Source organism: Salmo trutta, chromosome 17, assembly GCF_901001165.1.
Source record: "Salmo trutta chromosome 17, fSalTru1.1, whole genome shotgun sequence".
In the NCBI taxonomy this organism is placed as follows: domain Eukaryota; kingdom Metazoa; phylum Chordata; class Actinopteri; order Salmoniformes; family Salmonidae; genus Salmo; species Salmo trutta.
The window spans coordinates 34,865,435-34,884,825 of record NC_042973.1 but is presented as its reverse complement, the minus strand read 5'-3'; the positions used below and the strand labels follow the sequence as shown (position 1 = coordinate 34,884,825).

At 42.8% G+C, this 19,391-nt stretch overlaps 1 protein-coding gene across 2 annotated transcripts in view; it reads left to right on the top strand.

Annotated features, from left to right (window-relative positions):
- Positions 1 to 19,391, top strand: part of LOC115152092 (serine/threonine-protein kinase WNK1) — a 53,081-nt gene that overhangs the window by 8,142 nt on the left and 25,548 nt on the right. For both annotated transcript variants that reach the window (XM_029696605.1, XM_029696604.1), the window contains exons 3-4: positions 18,102 to 18,274; positions 18,474 to 18,694. In XM_029696605.1, coding sequence (XP_029552465.1) covers positions 18,102 to 18,274; positions 18,474 to 18,694 — 394 coding nt within the window. The remainder of the gene's footprint in view (positions 1 to 18,101; positions 18,275 to 18,473; positions 18,695 to 19,391) is intronic.

Below are 19,391 nucleotides of genomic sequence, written 5' to 3'. Positions count from 1 at the left end.
GAGAGTCTTTCGGTGCCGTTTGGCAAACTCCTAGTGGGCTGTTGTGCCTTTTACTGAGAAGTGGCTTCCATCTGGCCACTCTACCATAAAGGCCTGATTGGTGGAGTGCTGCAGAGATGGTTGTCCTTCTTGACATTTTTCCAAATTTTCTTTAAAACCTGTTTTTGCTTTGTCATTATGGGTTATTGTGTAAAGGAAAAACTAATTTAATCAATTTTAGAATATGGCTGTAATTTGGCAAAGTGGAAAAAGTCAAGGGGTCTGAATACTTTCCGAAAGTACTGTCTTTATAGTGACACTCTGAGCCTGTCATAACCATCACAGATCCCACACACACCAAGAATGTGGAGATGCTGCTATCACAGCCCTTCCCCCTCATTCAGCCCAGAGAGAGAATTCTGCACATGCTCAGTCCGCCTCTGAGCTCATTGCTTTTGTGAATTTAAAATGGGTCAGATTCCTGACTGATGAATTTCTAATCTCCTGTGTGAAGTGCAGCAGGCTGGCCTGCCAAGGCCTGTTTCTTTAGCTCTCTATCTATCCATCTTCTATCCCCTCCTCCCCCCTCCACTTAGTCCCGTCTCTCTCCCCTTCCACACTCCATCCATTCTACAGAGATGATGCTGGCAGTGGCATGTGACTAATATCTCCCCAGGATTCAGACATAAAGCGTATAACCTATCAAGCTGCACATTTTATTTTCTATTGCCTCAGAATATATTCTTGCCTTTTCTTTATGCTCCCTCTCGAACTCTACATGTCAAATCTTTGTCACCAACATAAAGTGGTGTGTGTGTGCTACGCCATTGCTGAGAAGTATAAGTTAACTATCTAAGATCTGCCAAAGAAATTATCTCTAGCTCAGGGCTACAGCTATGCATTTGGTTTGCTAACTTGCTAGCTTGCAAGATCAAGCTTCTTGGGTACAGAAGAGACAATCCCTCCTGGATCAAGATGCCCGCTGCCTAAATTTGTTAAGTGTGTAAAAAATTATATATATATTTTTTTAAAGTATTTTGAATGAAATCTTGCCTATTGTGTGGTAATACCGTATACCCTGGTATGGTACAGGAACGGTATGAAGTTACAGAATTCAATACCACCCAACCCTAGTAGGCACTACGCTGGGAGGAGCTGAAATCCCCTCTCACACGGTTATTAAAGCTGTCCCATGATCAGTAAAACTAAAGCACAAGGCTTTATTCCCCAGACATAGTCTAGGTCATACACCACCCATCCCAACCCCATGTACACCGAGGCCCATCTCTTCCCTCACAGCCTAGACGTGACCAGACAGGCTTTCCAGCCTCCCAGCTCCAGACAAAGCCGGTGTGTGAAGACAGGTCAGAGGACAGGTATCACCAGGGCTCTATTAGGTGCTCCTAGATCAGTGGTTCTTAACCTTGTTGGAGGTACTGACCCCCACCAGTTTCATATACGCATTCACCAAACCCTTCTTAATTGGAAAAATGGCTCTCTTCACCTTGAATTCAGCGAGCGTTGTGTTCTTGTATTGTCCATCTCCATGCAGCTTAAGGAAGTGTTCTCTTAGTTTTGCCGGTGCTAGACTAGAATTGCTCAACTTGGCATTGCAAATCATGCAGTTAGGACGCTGACTCTCATCACGTTCCGTTATACATGTGAATCCATATTGTACATATTCGTCCGACCACTTTCTTTTTTTGCTCGACATAGTTAGTATGAAGGGATTAAAATATTAAGAAAGAAATCACACGACGTACCATCACGACAGTCACAATTAGACTACTGAGCGCGCCAAATTCCCTGCAGCACAGATAGGCCAAGCGATGTTGCGTGATCACCTGCAGCCAATGATGGCCAAGCGGGGCGTGTCATCACGAATCATATGAGTCGGGTGTGTGTCTTGACCTCCGCCGAACCCCTGAGACTGACTCACCGAACCCCTGGGGTTCGATCGAACCCAGGTTAAGAACCACTGTCCTAGATATTTTGCTGTGGGACCTGACATTTTCTTTTGGGAGCACCGGTGTGACCAGGGGGGGAAAAATCACCCAGATAATAACTGTTGTAATGATAGGCGTCGCTGTGCAATTGTTTGAGTGCCTTAGAGAAAAAAGCGAGCACAGATTCTTTAATATTGTAAAGAATGCACCAGCGATTTGTATTTCTTCCCCCGGCCTCAAAAGGGATCTCCTGATGTGGTTTTAATCATTGTCATGGACTTGGAACATCAATATTTTTGTATATATTTTTTTAAAGAATAGATTTTGAGTGAACCTGGAAAAACTAAACCGAGTAGTTTTTTTGTTGTTGTGGTTTTTAATGTTAATATGACTAATAAGTATTCTGAGTGGCTGGCAGATTTTTTTTCATCTATCTGGTAACTTTACCAGAATATCTAAACATTTGGGGGCACAGAAAGAAAGGAAAAGGATAGCTTCTTTAGAATATCAATGATCATAGTGATAGGACCAAGATCTCAATATACAATAAACATAACTGGCAATAATAATACAGATGAATGAAAAGCCGATTTAAATAAAGGCCAAAATGATCAGGAGAAAAAAATGGATGGAAATACCAGTTGATAGAAATGTATTTGACAGTCATGAGTATCAGTCTATCGGTTAATTTAGTTGAGTTACATTAGGCTGTGTTTTTCGTTAGTCATCATGTAACTAACTTATTTATCCAGCACAACTATTGCATAAGCACAGCATACAGACCCTTTTTTGAGCTGGATTTCTGCAGCTCCTCAGCTGGTTTCTGTTGGAGTATAACATTAGCTTTTATAAGCCCATTCATTGCACAACAATTCTAAATGCAATTACAGTTTTGGTGCATGATTAAAAAGAGCTACTATTTTTATTTCTCTATTTCTCTACTGGTAAACACCTTACTCTTATCTTAATCGGCATACGGTCAAAATCTAAGTAAACATACGCCTATTAAAACACTTGGTTTTCTGAGCAATCTTTCAAATAAATAGGACATGTACACACTTAAATCGGTGTTCCAGCGGCGAATTTGGTCTGCGCATGTGCTAGCACCAGCTGAGCGAGCCTCCCTGAGTTCGGAACAACTGAATGTATGTCTTACAAATAGTTTTCACATACGAACTTCATATATGTCCGAACTCAGAATCAAATAGGCTTCCCAAAGATAACATGGTCACTGTGGTAGAACATTTATTTTGATGAGCGATTTTCTGCGTTTATCTGAGTGCCATCCGGTAGCCTGATTTCAGATGTCCTTGTAAACAGGATTATTAGGGAAATCATTATTTTTGCAAAGCATGTAAACGTTTTAATAGAACTGTTATATTAATCTGACTATCCACAATAATTGAGCACATGGAACTCATAGCCTATAGGCCAATGCAGCAGTAGGCCTATAACTTTCATTGCTCTTTCACACTGAGGATTGGTGATTATAAAGGGGGAGATTGTTGGAAAGATTTTTCAAATAGTTTACTGTGAGGAACTATAGTTTTAATATAATTGCATTGTGTGCATGTAACCATACTCATTGAAACCGTAAATGCGCAAGAATTGTTCTGTGGAGCGACTCGCCTTTCTTCGCCACACACCTGCCCTTCTTCTTGTCTCAACATTTTAAATGATACTCAAGACACATTATCTTCACACATTTTAGATGCTTTTTACTGACAGCCACAACTAAATAATTGTTGGCTTCTCAAATAGGCATAGACCTACAAACTTGTGATTTGAAATAATCCACAGCTATCTTTTTTAAATTTGTTAATTCTTTTGTAATTTTCCCCCTTTTTCTCACCAATTTTGTGATATCCAATTGGTAGTTAAAGTCTTGACCCATCGCTGCAACTCCTGTACGGACTCGGGAGAGGCTAAGGGGAAGAACCATGCATCCTCCTAAACATGACCCTGCCAAGCCGCACTGCTTCTTGACTCACTGCTCGGTCAAAAGGATCGGGGTTGTAATTCAAATAAATAATCTTAAATATTATGGATTTTAAACATTTAGGTACATATAAGTGTCTTATATCAACTGAAAGCTTAAATTCTTGTTAATCTAACTGCACTGTCCGATTTACAGTAGCTATTACAGCGAAAACACGCCATGCGATTGTTTGAGGACGACACCCCACATCAAAATATTTTTCCACTGGCACAGGTTTCATACATTCACATATAATGATTAAATCAATTTGTAAGTCGCTCTGGATAAGAGCGTCTGCTAAATGACTTAAATGTAAATGTAATGTAAATATTCACTTACTTTTTGAAAATCTTCCTCTGATTTGTCATCCAAAGGGTCCCAGCTATAACATGTAGTGTCGTTTTGTTAGATAAAATCCTTCTTTAGATCCCAAAAGGTCAGTTTACTTGGCGACATCGATATGAGTAATCCACTCGTTCAACTTTCAGAGAAAGGAATCCGAAAATCTACCCCTAAACTTTGTTTCAACAAGTCAAAATACGTTTCTATTTACTCCTCAGATACCCTAAAATGTAATCAAACTATACTATTTATTTCAGAAAGAAGTATGTTAATTAGGAAACCGATTTTAGCAGGTGCGTAATTTCTTCATGGCGTGCGCAAACACGGATTTCCGGGACTGTGTCCTTCTACAAAAACTGTTATTTCTTATTCGTTTTTGAAGTTACAACCCTGAAACCTTGGACATAGTCCCCTGACACCCTGTGGTATTCATAGGAATTGCATCCAGGGAGCTAATTTACAATATGACCTTTCTCTTGCATTTCTAAGAGGATGGTCTCTCAACAGCAAAAGAATTCCAGTTGGTTTTTCTTAGGATTTTCTCCTACCATATCTATTGTGTTATATTCTCCCTACATTTCTACAAACTTCAAAGTGTTTTATTTCCAATGGTACCAATTATATGCATATCCTGGCTTCATGGCCTGAGCTACAGGCAGTGTACTTTGGGCACGTTATTCAGGTGGAAATGGAGAAAAAAGGGGCCTAGCCCTAATTAACCCGGAAGCCAGCTGCACCAATGTGTCGGAGGAAACACCGTACAACTGGCGACTGAGCCTGGCCCGCCACAAGGAGTTGCTACAGCGCGATGGGACAAGGACATTCCTGCCTGCCAAACCCTCCCCCAACACTGACCTTTAAGAGTGTGTGCCTAATCTCAGCTCGTTACCTGTATAAAAGACAACTGGGAGCCAGAAATCTTTCTGATTGAGAGGGGGTCAAATACTTATTTCCCTCATTAAAATGCAAATCAATTTATAACATTTCTGACATGCGTTTTTCTGGATATTTTAGTTGTTATTCTGTCTCTCACTGTTCAAATAAACCTACCATTAAAATTATAGACTGATCCTTTCTTTATCAGTGGGCAAACATACAAAATCAGCAGGGGATCAAATACTTTCCCCCCCACTGTACAGTTGAAGTTGGAAGTTTACATACACTTAGGTTGGAGTCATTTAAACTCGTTTTTCAACCACTCCACAAATTTCTTGTTAACAAACTATAGTTTTGGCATGTCGGTTAGGACATCTACTTTGTGCATGACACAAGTAATTTTTCCAACAAATGTTTACAGACAGATTATTTCACTTATAATTTACTGTATCACAATTCCAGTGGGTCAGAAGTTTACATACACTAAGTTGACTGTGCCTTTAAACAGCTTGGAAAATTCCAGAAAATGATGTCATGGCGGTAGAAGCTTCTGATAGGCTAATTGACATCATTTGAGTCAATTGGAGGTGTACCTGTGGATGTATTTCAAGGCCTACCTTCAAACTCAGTGCCTCTTTGCTTGACATCATGTGAAAATCAAAAGAAATCAGCCAAGACCTTAGAAAATAAATTGTAGACCTCCACAAGTCTGGGTCACCCTTGGGAGCAATTTCCAAACGCCTGAAGGTACCACGTTCATCTGTACAAACAATAGTACGCAAGTATAAACACCATGGGACCACGCAGCCGTCATACCGCTTAGGAAGGAGATGCATTCTGTCTCCTAGAGATGAACGTACTTTGCTGCGAAAAATGCAAATCAATCCCAGAACAACAGCAAAGGACCTTGTGAAGATGCTGGAGGAAACAGGTACAAAAGTATCTATATTCACAGTAAAACGAGTCCTATATTGACATAACCTGAAAGGCTGCTCAGCAAGGAAGAAGCCACTGCTCCAAAACCGCCATAAAAATAGACAGACTACGGTTTGCAACTGCACATGGGGACAAAGATCGTACTTTTTGGAGAAATGTCCTTTGGTCTAGTAAAACTGTTTGGCCGTTATGACAATTGTTATGTTTGGAGGAAAAAGGGGAGGCTTGCAAGCCGACGAACCCCATCCCAACCGTGAAGCACTGTTGCACTTCACAAAATAGATGGCATCATGCGGAGGGGAAATTATGTGGATATATTGAAGCAACATCTCAAGACATCAGTCAGGAAGTTAAAGCTTGGTCGCAAATGGGTCTTCCAAATGGACAATGACCCCAAGCATACTTCCAAAGTTGTGGCAAAATGGCTTAAGGACAACAAAGTCAAGGTGTTGGAGTGGCCATCACAAAGCCCTGACCTCAATCCTATAGAAAATTTGTGGGCAGAACTGGAAAAAACGTGTGCGAGCAAGGAGGCCTAGAAACCTGACTCAGTTACACCAGCTCTGTTAGGAGGAATGGGACAAAAATCCCCTAACTTATTGTGGGAAGCTTGTGGAAGGCTACCTGAAACGTTTGACCCAAGTTAAACAATTTAACTTCTGACCCACTGGGAATGTGATGAAAGAAATAAAAGCTGAAATAAATCACTCTATCATTCTGACATTTCACATTCTTAAAATAAAGTGGTGATCCTAACTGACCTAAAACAGGGAACCTTTACAAGTATTAAATGTCAGGAATGGTGAAAAACTGAGTTTAAATGTAGTTGGCTAAGGTGTATGTAAACTTCCGACTTCAACTGTGTGTTTTCCTTCAACTCACTCTTCCACCCTTTCCAACTGGAAAGCCCTCTCAATCATCATCACCCAGTACATTTCTCTTCCACTCTAACGCTAGTTTCCCTTTAACATGTCTTCTATGCTTTACCTCTCTTTCCCTCTAACATTATTTTACCAGGTGAACAAAAAGGTTTTAATTACAGACAAAACAAAGCTTCGGTGTATTTTAGTCTACCCTAACTTTTTTGCTGTACATATTTATTACCAGTCTCCATTGTATATTCATTTGCTTCACACTCATGAATGTCTTATTTTGAGGTTAATATGTAATGCGTCCGAATTATAAAATGCATCAGTCATCACACCAATGTTCACCAAGTTTAGAACGTATCTATTGAACTACTCCTTACCGCTTTCTGCTTCGTTTCCAATTTAGTTTTAGTCTTAACTATTGGCTGTGGTTTGGAATTGACTGATGCTTCTAATGTAACTATTTACACAGTTGCATAGGGGCCCAGTTTTTGCTGTGGGTTGTAGACACTGGAGCATAACAGCCCACGATCACCTCTTTTAACAACCTTTATATACACGTTTAAACTCCTCTTCTGCTTTCTCACACAATTGCTTCACTGTTTGTGGTCACCGGTCGGTAGATTGGGAGGCAAGAAGAGCAATATCGCCACAAAGCTCTCTGTCCTTGCCTCTACATATTAAAAAAATATATATATATTATATTATATATCTATACGAATAATAATTAGTGACTTCTCGGTCGTTGAATGTTGTCACATAGAGTAGGCCAGAAGGCTAAACTGAAAACCTAACCTCTATCAAATAAAAAGATGGCGGAGCCGCAAAAGTACTTCTGTGCAAGGGTGTTTATTTACATAGTGAATCCAGTAGAAAAACAACAGTACTGCCATCCAAAGTATACATTATGGGGACAGCTTAAAACAATGCTGCCCCATCAACAGCTCAATACAAAATGGTTCCCCTTTGAACTGAAAGAGAGGCTCCTTTTGTAGGGGAAGCCCCTCCCATCAGAACATACCCAGCACTAATTAATTCAGCAATTACCTTCATCAAAGCCTACATTTTCCACTCAGCTAAACATAATGAATTGTATACATTGCAACACGTTTCTCATGATACATTACACCAATATAACCCATTTCCAAAATCCCATCCCTACTGACATGTAGTCTTCCAATATGCCCATTCACATGAACGAGCCATTCGGGACAGGCACTACAAAGCCAGCCCAATTGCCTTAGTTCAGGTCCTTATCCCAGCATACCCGGAAGCTACAGAGATGGAGATAGAGGAACAGAACCAAACAAACAACGCGCTCATCCATAACATTGATAAGTACAATAAACGTTGCTTAAATTAAACATGAACACTTGTCTGTATATTGCTTATACCATAACCTGTTACTGACGGGAGGTAAGGATAAAGTGTGAAATGTATGTACTAAGAGAAGTTAACTTGTGTGTCGACCCACATTGTTAACGTAGCTGATAACGGAGCAGGGAGGCGCAATGAATGTGTCTGTAACACGGAAGCCAAACTGGCTGCGCGTGTGCGCCATCGTGCATAAATGTATTTTGTCCCCCCACACCAAACGCGATCACAACACTAAGGTTAAAATATCAAAACAAACTCTGAACCAATTACATTCATTTGGGGATAGGTCAAAAATCGTTAAACATTTCTGGCAATTTAGCTAGCTTGCACTTGCTAGTTAATTTGTCCTATTTAGCTAGCTTGCTGTTGCGAGCTAATTTGTCCTCGGATATAAACATTGATTTGTTATTTTACCTGAAATGCACAAGGTCCTCTACTCCGACAATTAATCCACACACAAAACGGTCAACCGAATCGTTTCTAGTCATCATCTCCTTCTAGGCATTTTCCTTCTCTTGACTTTATATTGCGATTGGCAACTTTCATAAATTAGGTGCATTACCGCCACTGAACTCGTTCTCTTTCATTTACCCACGTGGGTATAACCAATGGGTATCTGCTTCTATAAACCAATGAGGAGATGGGCGAGGCAGGACTTGCAGCGCGATCTGCGTCAGAAATAGAACTGACTTCTATTTTAGCCCTTCGTAACGCAGACGCACGCGAGCAGTGTGGGTGCAATAATTAAATTAATATATCTTTCTAAATTTATTTTGCAACGCAAGCAGTGTAGTCAGCCTGTTAGTGTACCAAACGCTGCCTGCGGCCAGTGACGACGGACTTCTCCGTCACAATGAATTGGTTCAATGAACTCACCAGATCTACACAACGTCTCTCATTCCCATCATATTCATAAATTGGGGCTGTTTCCCCTTTGATTTAGTAACTATGGCTCTATCCACTGTTACTGACAGGATGCATCCACCTGCCACAAAGATGTACTTTTCCATCACCCAGGATTTCTCCGTACTCCTCTGTGCATATCACCTTATCAGTCAGGAGAGGCTTTGAGTTATTGGGAGTACACATTCCTGCAGTCCAATAAATGCAGTGCATTTTCGCTTTGTCATTATGGGGTATTGTGATGTCATTATGGGGTGTTGTGTGTAAATTGATTGATGGGGGAAAAAATATGTTTAAACCATTTTAGAATAAGGCTGTAACGTAACTGTGGGTAAAGGGAAGGGGTCTGAATACTTTCCGAGTGCACTGTAATTACATTTCTCCTACACAGAGCTTGAACCTAACACTATTTTCTCAGGATGTATAAAAACAATCTATTCATACTAAGAAGATATAACAGTATAACATTGTGATTAGGACACTAGTAATACTCAGTTGTATTGGCACTTCTTTGTAAATATCAGCAGTTACTTTACTGTTATGTAAATAAGTCTAACCAATGACGCAGTGTAAACAGCCTGGTATTCTGGTATGGGTGTTATTCCTCTTTTGTTATTGTTTTACTCAGACATCTGTGGTTGTTCAACCACAACAAAATAACAGAAATGCTCAGTTAAGCTATGAGCATGTGTGATATAAGCAAATTATAAACATGCATAAGATGTTTTGAACTGAAATGTAGTGTATATTATTGCTAGCATCTTTTGAAGCCAGTGATCTCTCGTGACCACGTAATGTGCAGTGTTACTACATGGTTGTTACTACATGGAGTAGTAATGTAGTGTCTTTTGTTGCTGGTATTGTGACAAGCTAAGGGGACTTGTGAGTAACAGATGTCCAAGCTCAGGTTAATGCAGGAAGTAGTTTTCATTGCTCTGTAAGTGTGAACAACATAACTTGCCTAATAAGGTTCTGCCTTATACTCCATAGATGCTATTTTTGAGATGACAATGTCAGAGGAGTTCCTAGTGTTAAAATGTCTTAATGAACTGTTTGAATTACCGTAAGTGTGTTAGACCAGTCCATTCCATTGCAGTGAACTGTGTTTGGAGTCAGCCAGTGAGGCAGTTAGTGAATGGTGTGTTAGACCAGTCCATTCCGTTGCAGTGAACTGTGTTTGGAGTCAGCCAGTGAGGCAGTTAGTGAATGGTGTGTTAGACCAGTCCATTCCGTTGCAGTGAACTGTGTTTGGAGTCAGCCAGTGAGGCAGTTAGTGAATGGTGTGTTAGACCAGTCCATTCCATTGCAGTGAACTGTGTTTGGAGTCAGCCAGTGAGGCAGTTAGTGAATGGTGTGTTAGACCAGTCCATTCCGTTGCAGTGAACTGTGTTTGGAGTCAGCCAGTGAGGCAGTTAGTGAATGGTGTGTTAGACCAGTCCATTCCGTTGCAGTGAACTGTGTTTGGAGTCAGCCAGTGAGGCAGTTAGTGAATGGTGTGTTAGACCAGTCCATTCCATTGCAGTGAACTGTGTTTGGAGTCAGCCAGTGAGGCAGTTAGTGAATGGTGAACACATGTAAACACAGAATGGGGCGGAGTGCTTTCAATTAAGTGTAGGCACATGGTTTTTGTCACAACATTTCTGACCCTGTCGTGGATGATTTTAACCTCATGTTTTATTACGTCAACAATATGTTCTATTTATTTGGGATTTAAAAAACATTTTCTCAGCTTTTCAGTTATCACACTTTGGGTTTCAATTGCTGCTTCTATAAAAACATGGGGAAAGGAGGATACCAAGTCAGTTATCCAACTGAATTCATTTAACTGAAACGTGTCTTCCACATTTAACCCAACCCTCTGAATCAGAGAGGTGCGGATGGCTGCCTTGATAGACATCCACGTCTTCGGCGCCCGGGGAACACTGGGTTAACTGCCTTGATCAGGGGCAGAATGACAGAGTTTTACAGCTGCTGTTAAAATGTTGACGTCAGGCCAAAAGTATGGAAGAGAACAAAGGCTATTTATATAAATAAGATTAGTATACATCTTAATTTAGGAAATTACTTTTAATGTTATAAATAATTGAATGGTTTAATTTATTTAATCAACCGATTCTTTAAAAACGTAAGGTTATCGCTAATATTGTTGTTATTTTTAAGACTGTCAATCTCTAAGGATATATACAGTGCATTCAGAAAGAATTCAGACCCTTTACTCAGTACTTTGTTGAAGCACCTTTAGCAGTGATTACAGCCTTGTCGTCTTGGGTATGACACTACAAGCTTGGCACACCTGCATTTGGGGAGTTTCTCCCATTCTTCTCTGCAGATCCTCTCAAGCTCTGTCAGGTTGGATGAGGAGTGTCGCTGCACAGCTATTTTCAGTTCTCTCCAGAGATCGGTTTCAAGTCCAGGCTCTGGCTGGGCCACTCAAGGACATTCAGACTTGTCCCAAAGCCGCTCCTGCGTTGTCTTTGCTGTGTGCTTAGGGTCTTTGTCCTGTGAACCTTTGCCCCAGTCTGAGGTTCTGAGCACTTTGGAGCAGGTTTTCATCAAGGATCTCTCTGTACTTTGCTCCTTTCATCTTTCCCTTGATCCTGACTAGTCTCCGAGTCCCTGCCTCTGAAAAACATCCCCACAGCATGATGCTGCCACCACCATCCTTCACCATAGGGATGGTGCCAGGTTTCCTCCAGACGTGATGCTTGGCATTCTGGCCAAAGAGTTCCATTTTGGTTTTATCCGACCAGGGAGTCCTTTAGGTGCCTTTTGGTCTCCTGGTCTGAGAGTCCTTTAGGTGCCTTTTGGTCTCCTGGTCTGAGAGTCCTTTAGGTGCCTTTTGGTCTCCTGGTCTGAGAGTCCTTTAGGTGCCTTTTGGTCTCCTGGTCTGAGAGTCCTTTAGGTGCCTTTTGGTCTCCTGGTCTGAGAGTCCTTTAGGTGCCTTTTGGTCTCCTGGTCTGAGAGTCCTTTAGGTGCCTTTTGGTCTCCTGGTCTGAGAGTCCTTTAGGTGCCTTTTGGTCTCCTGGTCTGAGAGTCCTTTAGGTGCCTTTTGGTCTCCTGGTCTGAGAGTCCTTTAGGTGCCTTTTGGTCTCCTGGTCTGGGAGTCCTTTAGGTGCCTTTTGGCAAACTCCAAGCAGGCTGTCATGTGCCTTTTACTGAGAAGTGGCTTCCTTCTGGCCACTCTACCATAAAGGCCTGATTGGTGGAGTGCTGCAAAGATGGTTGTCCTTCTGGAAGGTTCTCCCATCTCCACAGAGGAACTCTGGAGCTCTGTCAGGTTGACAATTGGGTTCTCTGTCACCTCCCTGACCAAGGCCCTTCTCCCCCAATTGCTCAGTTTGGCCGGGCGGCCAGCTCTAGGAAGAGTCTTAGTGGTTCCAAACTTCTTCCATTTAAGAATGATGGAGGCCACTGTGCTCTTGGAGACCTTCAATACTGCAGAAATGTTTTGCTATCGTTCCCCAGATCTGTGCCTTGACACAATCCTGTCATGGAGCTCTACAGACAATTCCTTCGACCTCATGGCTTGGTTTTTGCCCTGACATGCACTGTCAACGGTGAGACCTTGTTAAGACAGGTGTGTGCCTTTCCAAATCATGTCCAATGAATTCAATTTAACACAGGTGGACTCCAAGTTGTAGAAAAATCTCTCAAGAATTCTCAATGGAAACAGGATGCACCTGAGCTCAATTTTGAGTCTCAAGGGACTGAATACTTATTTACATAAGGAATTTATGTTTTTCATTTTCAGAAATTAGCAAACGTTTCTAAACCTGTTTTCATTTCGTCATTATGTGGTATTGTGTGTAGATTGAGGAAAACATTTCATTGAATCTATTTTAGAATAAGGCTGTAACGTAATAAAATGTGGAAAAAGTCAAGGGGTCTGAATACTTTCCCGAATGCACTGTATTTTGCTATTCTACGGTTAAGAGTATATGAACATTGTTTCCAGAGTAAAGTGAATATTCTCTATCTGGAAGTGTGACCTGTCGGATTCATTGAAACTCATGTTCTGTATGACTGAGTGGAATTTATTTGAATTGCACTGAATTCAATTTTACTTTATCACTCACATGTTTTAGTCTACATCCTGGCCAATTAAATTTGAATTTCAACTCATGAGTTGAGTGTGAGTTGATTCCAAAATTCAGAATTGCGCACAACCGTGGTATCGAACCGCAAATGTTTTTCATGGCTGTTTCCATATGCACTGCAGAACAGGAAGAGAAAAGGGAAACTGCTAGTCCATGCCACGGGCACAACAGATGAACTGAAACTAGGTCAGTTAGTTAGAGAGCAAAGCAAGCACCCCCTCGCCCCTGACTCAACCTCAGCCCTTATCCAGGCTCAGGGTCACCCCTCCTCCTGAAATATACTCTGGTTCCCTGTCACCCCCTCACCCCTGACTCAACCTCAGCCCTTATCCAGGCTCAGGGTCCCCCCTCCTCCTGAAATCTACTCTGGTTCCCTGTCACCCCCTCGCCCCTGACTCAACCTCAGCCCTTATCCAGGCTCAGGGTCCCCCCTCCTCCTGAAATCTACTCTGGTTCCCTGTCACCCCCTCGCCCCTGACTCAACCTCAGCCCTTATCCAGGCTCAGGGTCCCCCCTCCTCCTGAAATATACTCTGGTTCCCTGTCACCCCCTCACCCCTGACTCAACCTCAGCCCTTATCCAGGCTCAGGGTCACCCCTCCTCCTGAAATATACTCTGGTTCCCTGTCACCCCCTCACCCCTGTGCGTACCCTCCCTAAAAAAAACTGCCTTTGTCCAAAGAATCCTCATCCTTCCACCTCCTGTCCTCCAAACCCCCCTCCCTAGTAACCACACCCCCAAAGACACCCAACACTTAACAGTCAGACAAAAACCCCAGAGCCAGAACAGCTCAGTTCCTTTCTAACTACAGTCAGATTAAAACCCCAGAGCCAGAACAGCTCAGTTCCTTTCTAACTACAGTCAGACAAAAACCCCAGAGCCAGAACAGCTCAGTTCCTTTCTAACTACAGTCAGACCAAAACCCCAGAACCAGAACAGCTCAGTTCCTTTCTAACTACAGTCAGACAAAAACCCCAGAGCCAGAACAGCTCAGTTCCTTTCTAACTACAGTCAGACCAAAACCCCAGAGCCAGAACAGCTCAGTTCCTTTCTAACTACAGTCAGACAAAAACCCCAGAGCCAGAACAGCTCAGTTCCTTTCTAACTACAGTCAGACCAAAACCCCAGAACCAGAACAGCTCAGTTCCTTTCTAACTACAGTCAGACAAAAACCCCAGAGCCAGAACAGCTCAGTTCCTTTCTAACTACAGTCAGACCAAAACCCCAGAGCCAGAACAGCTCAGTTCCTTTCTAACTACAGTCAGACCAAAACCCCAGAGCCAGAACAGCTCAGTTCCTTTCTAACTACAGTCAGACCAAAACCCCAGAGCCAGAACAGCTCAGTTCCTTTCTAACTACAGTCAGACCAAAACCCCAGAGCCAGAACAGCTCAGTTCCTTTCTAACTACAGTCAGAGGTCAGTCTGACAGTGGAAAGCTCTCTCTCTCACTCTCTCACACTCAGTCACTCAATAGGGAGCGTTTCCTGGACAACCTGGCCACTTGCCAGATCTCGCAGATCACGTTGTTTCATATTGTGGTCTGGTCGCTGGTCTGGGTTGGCACTTTTAGCAGATCAGAGAGCAGATGTAGGCCCAGCAGTGTATCTGGCAACACTGAGACTGAGGCATAAAGGCCTCAGGCCTGTGCACAAACTCTGTGGCCTTTTTACTCATGTTTTAGTATTTAAATAGGCCTATTGTCGAAGTGAAATTAGACTTTTTAGTTCGAATTTATTTGCTGGCTCTCTCTTAGTTAAGAAAAGGTTTTGATTATTGTTGAGTTTTACTGGTCCAAGAATGAAGGCGTTGGCGATCATAAAGTGTTCCAAAGAGTCAGTCTACAAATGCATGAAGGTATCTGATTTGACTTGTACTTGATATTCTGTCAGGGCTTTACTCTAGCCACCTGTTGATTGTTACCGGACAGAGCTCTGTGTGTTTGGATAAGAGTGCACTATGAGAAGCCTAGGTATAGTAGTAGTGAGTGTGGCCTACTTAATCTGACTTCAACTCTTTATCAGCAATCTATTGTTTCAAATAGATGTATGAAGATGTATTGTTTTTTTTGTGGTAGGCTAGCTTTGGCTGTTGTCTGAGTAGAGCCAGCAGTTTTTTTTTTAACACATGACCTGACCAAGAAGAACTCCCGTCCCTACCGATGAGAAATGTTAAGTTGTATGATTTGTGATGGTAGACAGGGGATTTGGTTAGTAGACAGGAAGAATGAGGTTTTTCACGTTTCCACTTTCGTCTCTCGCTCGGTCACGCTTTGGCCCTTTTTGTTTTCAGTTTGGTGGGAAAGTATGCCAAAGCTGCACACATTCCTCATGTCACTGCCCCATGCCAGAGAGAACAGGCGCAAGGTCCTACGGCCGTGGGTGTGCGTGTGCGCGCGCGTACAATTGTTTGATAGTGTGAAAGTTATTTCAGTTTTATCTCTTCCTATATATTTACATCAAATTATATTAAAGTTTAAAGTGACTCTCCCAGTACTTTTGTATACTTTTTAGCCAGTAGTTCTGAAAGTAGCACTCACCAACCAAAGTGATCTCCGAAAATGGCATGCTACTCTACATGACCAAAGGTATGTGGACACCTGCTCGTCGAACATCTCATTCCAGAATCATGGACATTAATATGGAGTTGGGCCCCACTTTGCTGCTATAACAGCCTCTACTCTTCTGGGAAGGCTTTCCACTAGATGTTGGAACATGCTTCCATGTTCCAACATGGAAGCATGTCCATGCTTCGAATGCTCATGCTTCAGCCATGAGCATTCGTGAGGTCGGGCACTGATGTTGGGCGATTAGGCCTGCCTCACAGTCGGCGTTTCAAATCATCCCAAACGTGTTTCGATGGGTTGAGGTCAGGGCTCTGTGCAGGCCAGTCAAGTTCTTCCACATCGATCTCGACAAACCATTTCTGTATGGACCTTGCTTTGTGCACGGGGGCATTGTGATTCTGAAACAGGAAAGGGCCTTCCCCAAACTGTTGCCACAAAGTTGTAAGCAGAGAATTGTCTAGAATATCATTGTATGCTGTAGCGTTAAGATTTCCCTTCACTGGACTAAGGGGCCTGAACCATGAAAAACAGCCCCAGACCATTATTCTTCCTCCACCAAACTTTGCAGTGGGCACTATGCATTGGGGCAGGTTGCATTCTGGCATCCGCCAAAGCCAGATTTGTCTGTCGGACTGCCAGATGGTGACTGCCAGATGGTGAAGCGGGATTCATCACTCCAGAGAACACATTTTCCACTGCTCCAGAGTCCAATGGCGGCAGGCTTTACACCACTCCAACCAACGCTTGGCATTGCGCATGGTGATCTTTGGCTTTTGTGCAGCTGCTCGGCGATGGAAACCCATTTCATGTAGTTCCTGCCGAACAGTTCTTGTGCTGATGTTGCTTCCAGAGGCAGTTTGGAACTCTTGAGTGTTGCAACCGAGGACAAACTATTCTTACACGCTACACGCTTAAGCACTCGGCAGTCCCGTTCTGTGAACTTGTGTGGCCTACCACGTCGCGTCTGAGCCGTTATTGCTCCTAGATGTTTCCACTTAACATTAACAACACATACACTTGACCAGGGCAGAAATTTGACGAACTAAGCATGTCTTTAATGTACAGTACCAGTCAAAAGTTTGGACACACCTACTCATTTAAGGATTATTCTTTATTTTTTCTATTTTCTGCATTGTAGAATAATAGTGAACAAATCAAAACTAAGAAATAACATATGGAATCATGTAGTAACCGAAAAGGTGTTAAACAAATCAAAATATATTTTAGATTCTTCAAAGTAGCCACCTTTTGCCTTAATGACAGCTTTGCACAGTTTTGGCATTATCTCATCCAGCCTCACCTGAAATTCTTTTTCAACAGTCCCACATATGCTGAGCACTTGTTAGCTGATTTCCCTTCACTCTGCAGTCCAACTCATCCCAAACCATCTCACTTGGGTTGAGGTTTGGTGATTGTGGATGCCAGGTCATCTGATGCATCACTCCACCACTCTCCTTCTTAGTCAAATAGCCCTTACACAGCCTGGAGGTGTGTTGGATCATTGTTCTGTTGAAAAACAAATGATAGTCTCACTAAGCGCAAACCAGATGGAATGGCATATTGCTGCAGAATGCTGTGGTAGCCATGCTGGTTAAGTGTGCCTTGAATGCTAAATAAATCACAGACAGTGTCACCAGCAAAGCACCATCCCACCACCTCCTCCATGCTTCACGGTGGGGATCCACACATGTGGAGATCATCCGTTCACCTACTCTGCGTCTCACAAAGACATGGCGGTTGGAACCAAAAGTCCTTTAGGTGCCTTAGGTGTGTCCAAACGTTTAACCGGTACTGTAATTTGATGAATATATGTAGGTTTATTCGTACTTGTTCTTTATGAACTGTAAAGCACTTTTGTCCAACTCAGTCACTATACTGCTTTGAAAGAAACAAGGGATGATGTATTTTGTCCCAAGCATGCGCTAACTGAAAGCTAGCTGACAGAAATGTTTGAGGATTTGACCTCTTTCCAAAAGTTTAGTGAGCTAAACACTGATATTGCAAATCCCCACACTTAAAAAAGCATCAACATGAATGTTTGTGCCAAGATGTAGAGACACTTTCACTTTGACATCATACTAGTAAAAGGCTACTGTTCGCATTATTTGACCTTTGCTGAATGAAAAGCGTATATGCCATATTGTCTGTAAGCTAAATCTAGTCTCATAGACCTGTGTTTATTCTTTCTCTCCTGGCTGTCTGTAACACTGACGTTCCTATGATCCCCCCTGTAGGACCGTAAGCTGTCCAAGTCGGAACGCCAGCGGTTCAAAGAGGAGGCGGGCATGCTGAAGGGGCTGCAGCACCCCAACATCGTCCGCTTCTACGAATCCTGGGAGGCCCCCGTTAAAGGCAGGAAGTGCATTGTGCTGGTCACAGAACTCATGACCTCCGGAACACTGAAAACGTGAGTATCACTCTTACACGCAGGCGTCAACACCAGTCCAGTGCTGGACGTCATGCAAATGGTGTTGCTCTCTTCTGTGTGTTCTTTCTCAACGATGGTCATAATGAAACTGTCTGCACTAGGTTCCTGAGTCAGTGAATTGTAACTAGGATGGATGTGTGACGTCCATCTTTAACCCTGTATCTGTCCTGTTCTGTAGGTATCTGAAGCGTTTCAAGGTGATGAAGATTAAGGTTCTGAGGAGCTGGTGTCGGCAGATCCTGAAGGGACTCCACTTCCTCCACACCAGGGCCCCTCCCATCATTCACAGGGACCTGAAGTGTGACAACATCTTCATCACCGGCCCCACAGGCTCCGTCAAGATTGGAGACCTGGGATTGGCCACACTCAAGAGGTCCTCTTTCGCCAAGAGTGTCATAGGTAAGACCCCAATATCACCCACTTCCTTTTACTGTGCCCTGCTTTCCTCCCCGCTACACTCCAAAGGGATGTCTTGTGTGAGGTTGTTATACTGTGGTTGACCTTGAGATTATGAAGGGTTTGAGTTGGGGGGGTTAGGTTTTTGTTTCTGATCATCTTTTTTTTATGACAATGTGGTTGGAAAGCAGACCACAATGTTTCAGCTGTCTAATCAAACCACAGCACAAGCGGAGGCCAGGTCATGGGGAGACCCACAACCCTCTCTTTACACACACTGTCATGTCAGTGAGTCCGCCAGGGCTGGTTACTCAGTGACAGAATCGATTAGATAGTCTTTTTCCTCCATAAAGTGAAAGTTTGCTGTGTCAGGCTCCTACTAAGAGTAAGTAGCGCCTTCAATCTCGCTGTGAAATATGAATCTCAATCCACCTGTCATGCCTTAACTGTCAGGCTGGCCAGACCAGGGCTACAGGTATGGCCACTGGTTCTGTGTTCTGTCTCAGACTGGTCTTTGCTCTGTGGTTTGGAAATATGTGGTCTGTTTGCCAATGATGCCAATAACATTTCCCGTTTGTCTCTCTTTTTTTTAAGGGTTTGCTCCCACAGGTTTTTGTCAGTGTTTCTCTGTCTTTTAAACCATTTTAGGAGCACAGAGAATGTCTGCTTCTTTTTCTGTCTGGAAAGCCCCCCCACCCCA